This window comes from Eurytemora carolleeae, unplaced genomic scaffold (assembly GCF_000591075.1).
Source record: "Eurytemora carolleeae unplaced genomic scaffold, Eaff_2.0 scaffold191, whole genome shotgun sequence".
NCBI lineage: Eukaryota > Metazoa > Arthropoda > Copepoda > Calanoida > Temoridae > Eurytemora > Eurytemora carolleeae.
The window spans coordinates 253,148-269,821 of NW_019396105.1; the positions used below are offsets into that span (position 1 = coordinate 253,148).

The window sequence follows — 16,674 nt, forward strand, 5'->3', positions numbered from 1 at the left end:
AACTCTAATCTCTGAACTCTAATCTCTAAACTCTAAACTCTAAACTCTAAATTCTAATCTCTAAACTCTAAACTCTAAACTCTAAACTCTAATCTCTGAACTCTAATCTCTAAACTCTAAACTCTAAACTCTAATCTCTAAACTCTAAACTCTAAACTCTAAACACTAAACTCTAAACTCTAAACTCAAAACTCAAAACTCTAAACTCTAATCTCTAAACTCTAATCTCTAAACTCTAATCTCTAAAATCTAAACTCTAAACTCTAATCTTTAAACTCTAAACTCTAAACTCTGAACTCTAAGCTCTAAGCTCTAAACTCTAAACTCTAAACTGATTTACGTGACAGTTTATGAACAGTCCGCTAATTAAAGTTATAAACATTGAATAGGCTGCAAATGTGATTTAAAGAGTAGCATATCCAATTCACAACGGTACCCTTTAAACCTGTTTTAGTAAAAATAAGGAAAATATTCTTTTCCTATTTTAAACGTGTTGAATTCTGACAACTTCCTTCATTGTCTTTTGGCAACATAAATCCACAAGACAGCTTTGTTGTGATTTGGACATTAGGGAATCATGGCCAGAGTCCCTTTTCAAAAACGTTTAACGACAAGATTTTTAAAAAGTTTTAATCTTTAAATGTGTTGAATTTTTAAAATCTCTCTGCTGCAGAAAACCTGTAAGTCTCAGGGAATCCACATTGAAAATCCACAAAAAACTTTTATTAGATCCGCGAACTTTTTTTGTTATTGTTTTATACTGTACAAAGAGAAGATACTCACAGATAGAGCCACAATTAAAAGTTGAAATAGTAGATGGGCGCGAAGCGCCCTAAGGCCTAGTGCAAATAAATTGTGAAAACTTTCTTTCGCGCAAGGTTACTAAAGCAAAAAATTGGCTAGCAAAATCCATATTTTGTGTGAAAAACTAAAATATTTCAATTAAAATATTCATGATTTTATATTATATTTTGACAACTCTTGGAACGAATAATCTCAAAAATAGTAAGCATTATATTAAGGTCGATATCCAAATAATATTTTCTGGCAATCTTATTGCTTTAGTTGTGAAACCATCAACTAACATTGTCTCTAAAATGGATAGATAATAGTTTTGGTGTTTTATATTTTATTAAACACAATATTAGTTGAAACTCTTGTCTAAGATTCAGATTCCCTTGCTTGCTAAAAGTATGTGTAGAGAGGAATCTAAAAATGAGAAATCAAGGGTTTCCACAGGGTTGGGTAGATATATAAACTAGCTCATAGGTAACAATTTTTACTAAACCTTACAACTAAACCGTGGGACCACATCCCAGTTAACAATAAATAACTAAATAATAAGTTTACACGGATAAATAGGTTCATTTATCCTTCATCTTCAGGTCATGATAATATTAGTTGCTACAGAACCGATGCAAGCCAAGTTTAGTTCGATAAGCTGTTTCATGGTTCAGGTTTCAGGCCGATATCGGAGTCTTGGAGTCTGGTTCGGTCTCTAGGTCTGATGTTTATACGCAGGGTTTGTTTAGTCCAGGTTTAATGGGGCGGGGGAGTATCCGGGTAGTACATCGTACTTACATTACAAGAATCTGTCCCCGCTCAGTCTATATATATTTATATTTGTCCTCATTTGTACTCAGTATGAAAATCTTGTGTCGGCGGGTTTCAAGGTTTAAGTTTACAGAGAGTTTCCGGAGAAGTTTCTCTTAATTGAGTCCTTGATGGAGTAGGGGCACTCAAACACCTCAGTGCACTCCTTCTGTCCAGTGGATCTCTCGCTGGCGTCCATGTACTCGTCGAGGATCTCCCTGAAGTCATCGGGCATGTTGAGGACCTCGAGGTACTTGGCGAACCTAAAACAAAAACAAATATTTGCTTTTCGAACTTGTACATAAGTTTAAGAGTTAAGAAAATTATTTTGAAAGTTTGAAAGATTGAAGGTTTTCTCCAAAAGGTTGCAAAAAAGTTTAATTATTGACGATATAAAAAAAAACTCTTACTCGAATCCGGTCTTCATGTTTCTTGCAACAGCTCCAAATTGTTCCTTCTCCTGCATGACTTCGCAGATCAGCTTCTTCTGGCACTCCAGGTCGTTGTAGTCGAACTTCTCATACACCTCCTGGAGCATAGAGATCCACTGTAGCACGTTCAATCCGTTGAAATCATAACCATCGCTAGCAGACCTGATAAATACATTTAAATGTGGGCACATTCATTTTTAATTTTTTTTCATTTGATAGATTTTATTAAATTTAATTTAATTTTAATTGATAAATGATTTACATACAGTGGACTCTAGAATTTATAAGACTATTAAAGTAATTTATAAAAATCATTTCTAAACATTTTAAAATTAATTCTAACTTGAAGTTTTTAAAACTTAGTGTCTTAAAAGTTTTAAATCCCACTGTTTCTTTATTATAATCTGCAAACTTTTTAGTTGAATTATAATTTTTTTAAGTTAATTAAATTATTTCAATATTTTTTTATAATCATTTGAATACAGTGATGTAATGCCGACTTCTTCATTAAACTTGGTTAACCCATAAAACCGACATATTTAAACCGGGGGAAGATTTCTCCATCTTGTTATAAATTATCCTAGTTTAAGAAAGGTAACGTCAATATCCTGGATATTTAAAGTTTCTCTCCTACTCAGGGTGCCTGGGGAGATATAGAGAAGGTTGAGTGCGCTACCGCTCCTGTCACCGTTTAGTTCTCTGAGTTTCTCGAGTCATGTTTGAGCCGGAAGTGGATAATTTTGTGTCAATTCATACATTCCCAAGATTAATTAATTAAATCTCATTATGCTTTATCAATCTTTAACCCCCCCCCCTTAAACCTCTAGGCTAACACTTAATAAAATTATTTACAATCTTATAAAAAAACAATGCCCCTGATAAATCATTATCCAAGTAACCTCGAAATAAAAACTCTGTGTTTACTAATGATAGTCATTTTCAAGGATACACTTTAATTGACCTGTAGTTGGTTGAATCGGATCCGGTGGAATGCGTAAATATGTCAAGTTAATTATGTTGTGTGCAATGTAATGGACATGAAGTTGGCTACGGATATGAATATTGCTCCGGTGACTGGATCTTCTCTCAACCATGTTCTTGTTCCTCCTCCTGCTCCTACTAACCTTGCATACTGCTGGTACCCGTAGTTTTGTCCATATCCCTGCCCATAACCATACCCAGAGCTACTGTTACTGGTGGATTCAACATACAGATAATACAGAGCAATGGCAACTCCTGCAGCTATGGCCAGAGCAATCAATCCGTATGCCAGGATAGTTGTGTTAACTTGGATCAGACTTGAAGTAAAGTTAACAAAGAATAATCTAGGATCAGCTTCAAGTTCAGATAATTCTGTATCTAAATCCACGCTGTAAGCTTGAGCCCCGCACCCCAGTAACGTCAGGAAGACGGCAGTGTAGAACAGCATTGTAAGGATGGGTTGGATGTATCCGGCCTGAAATAATGTAAGAGTGGAGGAAAGGATGAACCTGGAGATTCTAAATACAAGTGCGAAGCAGCAAACTATCCCTCAGTATAAAAGGTTAGGACAGAGTCAGCATTTGTTCATTTTTTTAAAGGAAAATTTAAATATGAAATAAAACAATGAAATGAGATTATGTGTGTGTGCAGTGTATAGAGTTCTCAGTTCAACTGACATGTTTTGATTCCGAGTCTTGAAAAACCAGCAATGCGTATCCAGCCCTCGTGTGTAAGCCAAGGGGTAAACTAAGTTAGGACTAAAAACGGGCAGACGGAGAAATCTTCCCCATTGTGTTTAAATCTGACACAATGCGTCATAACTCAATTTATACGCAAACTAGAGCTAGAGGGTAAATTAACTAATTTCTCACTAAACCTTACTCTGGGTTCCCTATTACCTTTTCCTATATCCTTCTTTAGTACTATGATAGGACCGACCCGTGCCGCTCATCTTTCCATAGAAATAATGACCCAAACCAAGAGCAATGAATAAATATCCTGCCGCTGCTATTTGCAGATTGCTTGTAAAATTTAAATTTAATTGTCGCCCATTTTCTTCTGTTGATGGAGCAAGGATTTCGCTTAATTGTTCAACAAAATAATCCATGACGTCTGAAAATGGATAAAATCAGGCCTCTTTAATCCAAAAAAATCCATGCAAAATATCCTTTTAAAGCGTCCCAAACATGTACAGCTAATTCTAGTTAAAATGTGTTAGTATTTTATTCACAAATTTTGCAACGAAGATGAAAATTTTAAACTTTTTCCCTCCTAATATCCTAACTATTGTAAACAAAAAACTTTTCTTAAAAGGTCCGGGGTTTTGGATTTTACCTTCTCCCTCTTGTACTGTAAGGATTGGGGTTACCCTCTGTTGTTGGGACAAAGTTATTATAACTTCCATAACCGCTTCTCCTAGTTGTTCCATAAAAATCATAAAGATAAAGAGCTACAGCTGCTATAAGAATAGCTACCCCCACTACTCCTGCCGCTACTATAGCATAGCTGATGGTATTGTTGAAATAAAGCTGTCTTGAACCAAATGTATCAAGCTCCGGGTTTAATTCTTCCAACTCAAAGTTTTGTGATAAGGTTTGGGAAATGATGGTACAAACTCCAACCAGGACAAGAGTATGACGTGTAAACATAGTTCCTAAAAGAGTGAAGATCAATAATTGATCTGTGATCAGTGATTCCTAACTAGCAGACAGACACGTACTCACACACACAAACAACCCCAGGAAATAGGTGATCAATCCATGCGTGAAGTATAAGGTACGTACCGACGCCTTTTAATCCTGGATGCATCAAATCCATAGGAGTTATAAAATCCGTTCTGCGTACTAACTTTTTCATCATTTCTGTTATATTCCCCGCCCAGTAGGAAGTAGTCATACAGATATAGAGCCACAGCAACCAGAAGGAACCCTCCTCCTACTAGAGCTGACACCGTGAGCAAAGATGAAGAGTTGACGTATGTGTAGAGGAATCTGTTTTCTCCGAGAGCAACTTCTCCGACAGTAGTATCTGCAGGGATAGACCCGGAGGAGAAGAGTTTAGATTTCCTTGAGATAAAGCTGCTTAACTGCAGCTGATCATCAATAAGTTTCAGGGGATCTTCAAACTGTTGCAGGGAACCATCTAGCTGCTCCCGTAGTTTCTCCAACATTTGGGGATCTTGAAGGAAGAGTTTTGGAACTCGGGGTAGGACTCTAGGACTGTGAGTATCATGGTACAGGAAAGGTTTTGCAAAGTCTCCAAAGACTGGGTTGAGGAGAAGGGTTTGAAGAAGGATTAAGGCGATCATGGCTGGAAAATGAAAAGCTTAGAATATTTAAAATTGTAAACCTTGATTTGAAAGAGAAGGAGTACAGAAGGACAGGAAGAAGAAGAGGTGAAGGATGTGTACACAGAGGTCAACCTTCAGGGGGGGGGGGGTGAAAGGATGTGAGGTTGCTATATTGAGGTTCAGTGATCATGCTGCAACAATAAATAGTGACTCTGCTTACTTACACATCCGGAGACAGAACTGAACCCGACTTAATAGCTTCGACATAACATCACTGTATTCTTTACAACTGCCTGTTATTTTATTACCTGGCGTGGTTATACTGATCATACTGATTATAGTAATCATTCCTGTTATAAGCATATCCGGAGCTGGCAGCAGGGGAGAGAAGTCCTCCAACATAGACTAGGTAGAAAATTACTCCGAGTAAGATAATAGCCCCGAGGAGTGTAAGTGAGGTTGCTGTACTGCTGGAGTTAAAGTAGAGAAATCTTCCTTCTCCTTCCGTTAAATCAGAGTTTACGAACTCCTCGGCCGCGGAGACCCCCATCAAGAATGCCATGAGAAGTGTCTTTGTAAACATCCTGAGCAAGGAATAAAAAACTCAGTTTGGTTTCAGCAAAATTAAGCTTTTAGTTTATGTATTCTCCCAGACATGCCTGACCAGTAGTTTAGAAAAATCAATCTTGTTTAAAGGTTTATCGTGTTTAGAATAGTGTTGATGTGGTATACAGAGAACCTACCCGGGACCCGGGACTGATATGGGACTATGTTTGAAAATCATCAACCTTAGAAAAGTAATAAAAATCCTGTAAACTATGTAATTATGTGAATAAATCAATGTACAGCAATGCATTCAAATTCCCGGCTTTTATCGACAGATGTAGACTGTAAGAGTAGAGACCTCGAGCTTTGTAGAAAATATGCTAATATGAGATTTTCATTTTTTATTAATGATAAGAGGGGGGAAGTTTTCTTAACTATTTGGTAGTTAATCTTTAAAGTTAATTACACTTTCCCTCTATATTCCTAATTGTATTCCTACTTTTAATATTGTAATTAAGTGGAACATTACGTTTTACTGAACCCTTTTCACTTCTTTCCTTTAAACTAGTTTAATTCTTTTTCTCATTTCCTCTCTTTTTTTCTCCAGATTAACTTCATATAATTGATTACAACTCATCTTGAATTCGCTTCAATATTTTTCTTTCCCCTCTCCTTCTTTTCTTTTACGTTTCAACATCTCTATCTACCCCCATCTCTCAACTCTACTAAGTGAAACTTACTAATCTATCCAAATCTGGCGGCATCCAAGCAATCTAAGTATAGGGAAATTTTTCGGTATGAAGTGTTTTTTTTTTAATTTGGAGAATTATTATTTTTTAGAAAATTGAAATTTAATTTAATTAAATTTTAAACATTCAATTTCTATCATTTACTGAAGTGTGCGTAAAAAAGGAGTTTTAACAAGTTTTACGTTGAACAAGCAAAAATTGTGTAAAAAAAGAATTTTATTGTGTAACTATGTGTTCTTCAAGTCCCAACCCCTTGACCCTGTTAATCAAGCTCTAATTACCCCCTAGTACCCCCTGACCCACCTGCACATTCATTAATATACACACTTGTACCAGGCAAATGTTGTGAAACTTAGATTTCTCTGAACTTGCATTTCAAAATCTTATTTACAAACCACTGACCATAACATCTGAATTTTACAAAGAAAATTCCCAGAAAATTTTCATAATTTAGTGTCGGATAGTTTCAAAATAGTCCTTGTCGTTACACGTTTCAACCGTAATTATGGAATCTAATCATTTTATTGATGGATCAAAAGTAAAAAAAAATAATTAAATTCCCATGGCACTAAAACACGCTTAAATTGTAAACAGTTTAAATAATTAATAAATATTTTCACTTTTTTTGGTAAATTTAAGTGAAAGTGATTGCTTCGTGCCATAATAAGGTTTCCTTCTTAAACCACATAACTCTACTCAACGGATTAGTTTTAATTAAACAAACCGAAGCCTTGTTAATTGCTCAAGTATTAGCAAATGTAAAAAATCAAACTTTCAAATAGGATTCCTCGCTTATTCTGTGTATGATTGTATGGATAATGCTTTACTAAAAGATTACATTTTCTTTAACTGGAAAGAAAAAATGTTTTCCGAAATTTTAAAATTTGAGAAAAAATCAAACATAATGCCAACTCTGTCCCAGGGATCCCTGGTTTGTCTGCTATAACACCGTATTCTACTGGCAGAGCATGCACAAGCTGAGAAAATAGTTGGTCAAGAAAATATTCAGAAAATTGCATTTTAGAATTAGATTTAGTGATTAAGCAAGTTGTAAACCTAATCCATTTAGCACATTGTGCACAGTGTTTTTGCACAATACAATGAGATTTTTGGCAGAAAGAAGGATTTGTGCATTTTGTGCTTCAGTCGAAAAAGCTTTTGAAAATTATGGACACTTTGTATTATGCAGTTTGTCACTTTTAAATGCTCAAAAGTGCATTTTAAAGTGATGATAGGTGCACGATGTGCTTTTGTGCAAGGGGAGGGGGTTGAGTTGTGAAATGCAAAGTAAGGTGTTAGTCTGTTAGTTAGGAAAATACATAAATTAAAAACAAATAGAAAAATGAAGACTTTTCTACATTCTACAAATTTTGTTTTCTGTACTGCATTCTTAAGTCTGTAATTTTTTAAAATCTGTAATCTGTATTCTGTATTCTGTATTCTGTATTCTGTTTTCTGTAATCTGTAATCTGTTATCTGCAATCTGTAATCTGTAATCTGTAATCTGAAATTTGTATTCTGTATTCTGTATTTAGTATTTTTTTATCTGTAATTTTTTATAATCTGTAATCTGTAATTTTTATTCAGTATTCTGTATTCTGTATTCTGTATTCTGTATTTTGTATTCTTTATTCTTTATTCTGTAATCTGTTATCTGTAATCTGTAATCTTTAATCTTTAATCTTAATCTGTAATCTGTAACTGTATTCTGTATTCTGTATTCTGTATTCTATATTCTTTAGTCTGTAATCTGTAATCTGTAATCTGTAATCTGTAATCTGTAATCTGTAATCTGAAATCTGTAATCTGTATTCTGTATTCTGCATTCTGTATTCTCTATTCTATATTCTTTATTCTGTAATCTGTAATCTGTAATCTGTAATTTGTAATCTGTATTCTGTATTCTGTATTATATATTCTTCTTTATTCTTTATTCTGTAATCTGTAATCTGTAATCTGTAATCTGTAACCTGTAATCTGTAATCTGTAATCTGTAATCTGTAATCTATAATCTGTAATCTGTAATCTGTAATCTGTAATCTGTAATCTGTAATCTATAATCTGTAATCTGTAATCTGTATTCTGTATTCTGTGTTCTATAATCCGTAATTTACAGTGCATGCCTTATCCTGTTTACTGTAATCTAAAGTTTCCATTACGTATTCTGCATTTGTAATTTGTTTTCTGTTTTTTGTATTCTGTATAACCACATATGTCGTCTTTTGTCAGTTGTTAAAAGTATAATTTTAGTAAACATATTAACTAAAAACCTATTTTCAAAATTTCTTAACTTACATTTTTAATTTTTAATATCTTTAAAAGGACAAGGAATGAGAAAATATATGCTTTTTAACTAATTAGAAAATAAGCTTTAAAGTAAATATGTGTCAGTCACTATAAATGTCAGTTAAAAACATTAATAACTAAATTTTAAATGATAACAAACAACATGAGAAACTTTAACGAAAATATTTCATAGAATGAAAGTTTATAATGTTGTTTTTACACTATTTAACGTCATGTATATTCAATTCTACCCTAGGAAAAGGTTTCAAGACAAAAACGATGATTAAATACTTGACATAAACTTGAAATTTTCTTTCCTTGTTGAAAAGTTGAAAAGATATATGAATTAGAAAATTAGAGTTTGAGGCAATTTTTGGTTATGAATTATAAATCTCACATAATGATTGTATTGCTACGGTAGTCGGAGAGAAACTAAAAAGTGAAACCGGACAACTTCGTTCAAATCATTATTCTTGACCAAAACTCAGTCATATGCAGGCAACAAGTTTAAATTAAACCTGTTTTTGATAACACTGATAAAACGTCTTGTTTAACTTTTTCTCCGGGTAGCATTAAATATACAGGGTAGGTTAGAATATTTACTTCTCCTACCTGATATCACCGTAGGTATTAAAGTACTGATAATATGTCAGTTAAGTGAAATTATTATATATAAGGGTCGGCCCGGTACACAGAGAAAGAGCGCTCTCCGTCCATATAACGCACACTGTATACATGTATAATGTTTACTCTGATTCAAACCAACTATTGCATGAATAACAAATGGTCGTAAATTAAAAGATTAGTCAGTGTATAGTATATATGCTCCGTGAAAAAAGGATGATCATGGTTCACTTATCAAATTTCTTCCTTATCATTTTGTATTGTTAAGTAAAGATCGACACAATGAACATGACATTTAGCCGAACATATAAGAAGTTCACGCTTTATAAACAAGTACTTTTAGAACCCAAGAGGTTGAGGTGTTAATGAGTTGATCATTTTATGGCTGTTATCACAAGAAAGCATTTCAGGTTTAAAGGGATTGCAAGCGTAATTTCGTGTCACCCATGTCCATTACCAATGCACGGTTAACAAACTAAACCCTTAAAAGCTTTGTCTGATCAAGATTGAATTAGATATCAATGTTTATAGTTTTAAAAACTAATTATTTTCAATTGTGGTTTCTGAAATGATTAATAAACAGATCGCCGAGAAAATGTTTTGATAGTATCTTTTGTTATCAGGCGCCCAACTAGACATTTTTTTAGGGGGGGGGGGCAGAAAAATGTGTATTTTACTCAAACAATAAAAAAAACTAACCTTACCAACCGGATATATATTCAGTAAGCCAACACATCTGATATGAATAAAAAAAGAAATCTATTCTGGTTAATATAAATCACAATATTAATCAATTTACAATTTATATATTTATATATATTTATATATTCATTCACAAATCAAATATGTACATTTTACTCAGACACTGACAAGAAAGGCCTTTCATTAAAAAATCATGATTTTACATGAAAAATATTTTTTTAATATGACACTGCATTACACAATATTTGCGGTGAAAATGTAGGATTAATTTAATAGTTGTAATACAGTATTAAAGCAATATCATAATAAGTGGCAGAACTGATAGTGAAAATATCTATAAATATTTTAAAAACCCCCTCTTTCCCTTTCCCAGGAAAAAACAGCATAATGAAAAAACAAAGATTAAGGAATTTCCTGTCAGTAGAAAAATATTTATATCTTTCTGCGGTTTCCTACAATAAATTTTGTCAAAATGTCCTCGGTCTTAGAATTTTCAACACGATCAGGTTTAGCAACCATCCTGCAGAGGTTTGAACAAAGAGAATAAAATATATATTAGAGGGGAATTTAGAAAATCTCTCGGTATGAATTTTTTCAGTCCCTTTCAGCCTGAAAGGGAGTTCAAAGTGTACAAATCATGTAAATGTTCACAAATTATATGCAGTAGAGTACATTAATACAGTATGTTCCCTAGACTATTCATCTCAATTTCGAATTTTTCAAAGCTGTTAAATAAAATTTATAATGAATTAGGTGAATAAAAAACATCATTTGATTTATAGTTATAACGGAAAATCATCGTTTGTAAATTGAAAGGCATAGAGTCTATGTGAAATGATCATTGGTCATTTATGAAACCAGCCTATTTCCTAAATTGGTTCGTATTAATTTGAGATTTTCTATAAAATGTTGTTCCAAGGCCCTAAAGGTTATATAGCATAAATATGTGAAGTACACCTGCAGTATGGAAACAGTACAACAAAATGGCCGTTTTACACTTTTGTCTAGTAAATTCCCCTCTAATATATATTCTATTCTCTTTGGGTTTGAAAGACGTTATGTGGTCATGGTTGATCTCAGGTAAGAGAATACTCTTCTCATTCCTCAAATGATCCTTCGTTAGAGGGTAAGGGTTATCTGCGTTAACCGTCGTACTAATGGAACCAATTTCATTACATCAGTTTTGATTGCATCTTGAACTTATTCCTGTCGCAGTAAATACCTGTGATAGGTGAGTAGCTGTGTTTCTAATATTTGTTTTTCATCCTCTGAGAAATCTTTGGCATACAAATTTACATCTGATGCCAATGAGGAAATCATTTCGTCGCTAGTTTTTGTTACCATACATTTGGGATCAAGCCCAAGAAACTTGGAAGCTGATATGCTTAATTTTGTAAACCTTTCCTTTGGCTGTTGTTGTATAGCATCCAGTAGCGGTAATGCTAAGACTCTCTTATAATACTCCTCTGCAGTTGAATATGGCACATTTGCCCTCATGGTTTGTCTCCCTGCTATCCTGGGAACCTTGATGTCTATATCCAATTCTTCCATAATGTTGGATGATCTTTCCAATATTTGCCCGAAATGTACAGTAACATTTTCGCGCATGTCACTGTATATTGCAGCTGAACTTCAGACATAAGGTTGTAAGCAAACAGGATATTCTCCTCTCTTCCCTGCAGCTTTTCTTTATATGTGTATTAAATGCTATATCAATTGAACTATAAGCTCAATAAACTAACGTTCAATTATTATTTTTTTATTTTACGATCAGAGCTCTTAAATTACTCAAAGTCAGGATTCCTTAATCTCTAAATTGCAAAACAGGGTTGACTTCTTACCTCCCCCCCCCCCCTACAGGGGGGCCTGCCCCCCCCCTAGTTTCGCGCCTGTGGTTAATGCCGTGGATTTCTTAAAAGTAATTTGTGGATTTTTAAGATATAAAAGACTTAGAAAATTCTAATATATGTCTTATAGTTCCGAACCATCTCTTATTAGGGGCTTTTTAAAACTTTAATGAAATTTAACGAAATAGTCATTTAAAATTACATTTAATGACCCTATCTAGGATGGGGGGGGGCGGTAGGGGGGAGAAATCCCCCATAGATTAAAAACGCCTTGCACTAAATAATTTAAAAGGATAATTATTGTATGATCTGTCATCAATTAAAAAGTTGTCACATCTTGACTTTGAATTTCTTAAAGTCTTAAAGTTAAAGATCGGTTTTCTAAGGTTATGTTCTCGGATCAGTTAACACAAAGGAGAATTAAAGATGCTTTTATACTTCGATTTTTATTGATAATTGGTTTTATCTTCGTCGTTAATAGTATAGTAATCCATATATCTTTGCTATATTATAGTATAAACCTTTGTCACATACCTCATATATTATAATCCTTATATTCTTGCTATCTTATAGTGTAAATCTTTGTCAAATAACTCAAATATTATAATCCTTATATCCTTGCTATCTTATAGTGTAAACCTTTGTCACATATCTCAAATATAGAAATCCTTATATCCTTGCTATCTTATAGTATTAACCTTTGTCACATAACTCAAATATTATAATCCTTATATCTTTGATATCTCATAGTATAAACCTTTGTCACATAACTCAAATATTATAATCCTTATATCCTTGCTATCTTATAGTATAAATCTTTGTCAAATAACTCAAATATTATAATCCTTATATTCTTGCTATCTTATAGTATAAACCTTTGTCACATAACTCAAATATTATAATCCTTATATCTTTCCTATCTTATAGTGTAAACCTTTGTCACATTACTCAAATATTATAATCCTTATATCCTTGCTATCTTATAGTATAAATCTTTGTCACATAACTCAAATGTTATAATCCTTATATTCTTGCTATCTTATAGTGTAAACCTTTGTCACATAACTCAAATATTATAATCCTTATATTCTTGCTATCTTATAGTATAAACCTTTGTCACATAACTCAAATATTATAATCCTTATATCCTTGCTATCTTATAGTATAAATCTTTGTCAAATAACTCAAATATTATAATCCTTATATCCTTGCTATCTTATAGTATAAACCTTTGTCACATTTGTTTGAGGTAAGTGTTAATTTTCCAAAGAAATAAATAGATATTTTCAGATAAAAAAATAGAGTTAAATTTTAAAAACAAAAACACCCGTCCCCCCCACGATTTTGGGAAATTAAAAAAATTTACGATTCTTCATTCTAAATCCCCTCCTACACAATCCCTATCTCCAGGTTTGGAATGAAACTGAGGTCTTCAACCAAACTCATATTTAATAATCCTTTTATCTTTGAAACCTTCAAAATTTTGTAAATCTTTTAAAAAGAATCTCAGATTATTTTAACCAACAAAATGTTTAGTTTGAAATACCAAAGATCTACAACATTTGATTGCAAAGATGTATGGGTGAGAAAACCTGAGTTCCTTTCAATTAAATCGTTATTTAATGAATACAATATTTTGAAGGACAAATTAGCACAATTAACCACAGATTTGCACATTTCATAATTTGAACTTAATGCATTTTACTGAATTTGTTTTGGCTTGCAATATTGGATTTGGAAGGTCTTTTAAATATTCTAATTCTGTCAACTATTTCTACAATAATGGTGTCAGTATTAAAAGTAGAAATGAAATATTTAAACGTGAAGAAAAAATGTGTGCATATTTTTTCAATAAGGATCCAAAAGTTGATGGCTCTCCTTCAAAAATTGTTGAGAATTTTGCCAATTACTTTATTAAAAATATAGCTGAAAACAAAGTACTTTATAGTTTTGAAATGTACATGTCTATATATAAATAAGTTAGTGAGGTATTAAGTCGACTAAGTCTTGGAAATTGATGCAATTGTTCATAGCTGTCTGGATCTATGTGGTGGATGAGACTGCAATTCCACTTTTACAAAAAAAACAGCTCAGGTCAAAATTTTGTTTGAATAACGTGTTTGTCAATCTGGGTTTGAAATAAGATTTGGATATTCTTATTCAAAATGATTTAGTTCTGAATTTATTTATGTCTTTTCGATTTTTGCAAACCAACTTGGGTCCTGTATACTCAAAATATTTAAGATTTTCAGACAGCTTATACCTACAGGAGCGCAGGAATTTTCGATTTTAATTCGGAGACTAACTCAATTACTATTAAGATAAAAGTGTTTAAAACTCTAATTTCTAATCCTTATATCTTTGCATCCAGATGCCGTGGTTGATAATTTAAACTAAGAATTTTGTTAGATCAAGAAGTTGAAATTCGAATTTTCAAAAGTTTAGGTTGCAAAGATATTAGAATGAGCAAATTCGAATATGAGCCGAGTAATCATTTCCTTTGTCCCAACTAAATAAATCTTATGCATTGTGAGCATCCTTTGTCCCAACTGAATAAAAGGTCTAATGAATTGTGAGCATCCTTTGTCCCAACTAAATAAAGGGTCTAATGCACTGTGAGCATCCTTTGTCCCAACTAAATAAAAGGTCTAATGCACTGTGAGCATCCTTTGCCCCTAATGCACTGTGAGCATCCTTTGTCCCAACCAAATAAAGGTCTAATGCACCGTGAGTCTAATTTGTCCCAACTAAATAAAAGGTCTAATGCACTGTAAGCAGCCTTTGTGCGAAATAAATTAAAGGTCTGATGCTCTGTGAGTCTAATTTGTCCCAACTAAATAAAAGGTCTAATGCTCTGTGAGCATCCTTTGTCCCAACTAAATAAAGATCTAATGCACTCTGAGCAGCCTTTGTCCCAACTAAAAAAAGGTGTAATGGACGGTGAGAATGCTTTATCCCAACTAAATAAAGTTCTTATGCACTGTGAGTATCCTTCGTCCCAAATAGATAACAGGTCTAATGCACTGTGAGCATCCTTTGTCGCAACTTAATAAAAGGTCTAATGCACCGTGAGCATTCTTTGTCCCAACTGAATGAAAGGTCTAATGCACCGTGAGCATCCTTTGTCCCAACTGAATGAAAGGTCAAATGCACTGTGAGCATCCTTTGTCCCAACCAAATAAAGGTCTAATGCACCGTGAGGATCCTGTGTTCCAAATAAATAGAAGGTCTAATGCACTGTGAGCCTGATTTGTCCCAACAAAATGAAAGGTCTAATGCACTGTGAGCATCCTTTGTCCCAACTAAAGAAGGAATCTAATGCACTGTGAGCACTTAAAATTTCTTGCGATACATTCAAGTAGACTTTTACAAATATAAATTTAGCAATTTAACGATAAAACTTTCATTTTCATTGATGCTTTAACAACTTTTACATATATGCCGTTACATGATAACCACGAAAATAATNTGGGAGGGAAAATTTTTTATATTTTCGATAAGATAAGATAACTGATAAATTTCTACATATATCACTCTTATACTATGTGTTTAAAAAAAAAGTAAAAATATTAACATTGAATAAACTTTAGTATTATTGACATTTTTGGCAGAAGATTGTTTTTTTTTCACATTTAGGATCACTTAGCATATTTTCACTTTAGGTTTTGATCTTTTTGAGCAGAGAGATAAACCTATCTCTGTTCCTGATCTTAAAAATGGAGATAGTTTTTTAAGAAACTGCAATCTCATAAATTCTATAAAAAAATGCTTACAACAAACTTTCTATTCAAGAACTTTTCTAGTGACCCTCAATACAAAGATGGCAATGCCCGATTTATTCCTTAATCTGATCAAAAATGTGGAAGATCACGTAGTTTTTTTATTTGAGAAGGGTTTAATTCTGATATATTATCAATTAGTTCTTGAACCAGAAAAGCGCAAAGCCAAAGGCATTAGAACCAAATTAGAATTTACAAATAAAAACAACTTTTTTCAAAAAAAATGAACATGGATATCTAATTTATACTTGATGATAAAAAACCTTTAAGGAAAACCGTTTTAAATCGGAAATTCCCATCTTTGTATGAAGGGTTACATACAGTATCTTTAACGGTTAAATATACATTTTTAAATTACAAAATACGTTAATGTTCATTTCTAAATTGTTCTGCTTTTGTTTCCGGCAACATAACATCATCAACATGGTTCTTTCAATCTTTTCATCCGGTTCATTAACAATTCATTCCTTTCCGGGTTCCAAGATTCTCAATTGCTATGTAAATATATTAAATTCTTGTTTGTTTACAGGTAAACTTGAACCAATCAGCTTACATTTCAAACATTCCTTAATCTGTTTGTTTTGCAGGAGAATATCCTTCAATATTTCACGCTTAGGAGAACTTACGCTCTGAAGGACAAAACACTCTTTATTCATTTCCGTCAATAAATACACACTGTAATCAAATGACAGGGGGGTGTAATAGAGCTGGCATTCTAACAAGACTTGCGCAATTTGTACAGTGCAATTTTATATTGAAATCTCGACATATGAGTCTTTGCCACAAACTCTGATTTTTAAAACCAGATATCTTTGCAACCTAATGTCATAGATTTTTATAATTCAA

General features: G+C 33.0%; 1 protein-coding gene across 3 annotated transcripts; it reads right to left on the reverse strand.

Annotated features, from left to right (window-relative positions):
* Nucleotides 1-1,111: 1,111 nt before the first annotated feature.
* On the reverse strand, nt 1,112-9,577 carry LOC111695054 (uncharacterized). Of its 3 annotated transcripts, none has more exons than XM_023464207.1 (4): nt 9,489-9,577; nt 5,604-5,879; nt 2,004-2,186; nt 1,112-1,856 (listed from the first exon to the last, which is right to left on the reverse strand). In XM_023464207.1, the coding sequence occupies exons 2-4, from the start codon at nt 5,876-5,878 to the stop codon at nt 1,682-1,684; spliced, it is 633 nt and encodes a 210-aa protein (XP_023319975.1). In that variant the 5' UTR covers nt 5,879; nt 9,489-9,577; the 3' UTR covers nt 1,112-1,681. The 3 variants fall into 3 exon arrangements, with proteins under 3 accessions (XP_023319975.1, XP_023319974.1, XP_023319976.1); XM_023464206.1 differs by lacking the exon at nt 5,604-5,879 and adding an exon at nt 3,149-3,480 and having other exon boundaries at nt 9,489-9,549; XM_023464208.1 differs by lacking the exons at nt 5,604-5,879; nt 9,489-9,577 and adding an exon at nt 3,905-4,258.
* Nucleotides 9,578-16,674: the final 7,097 nt, after the last annotated feature.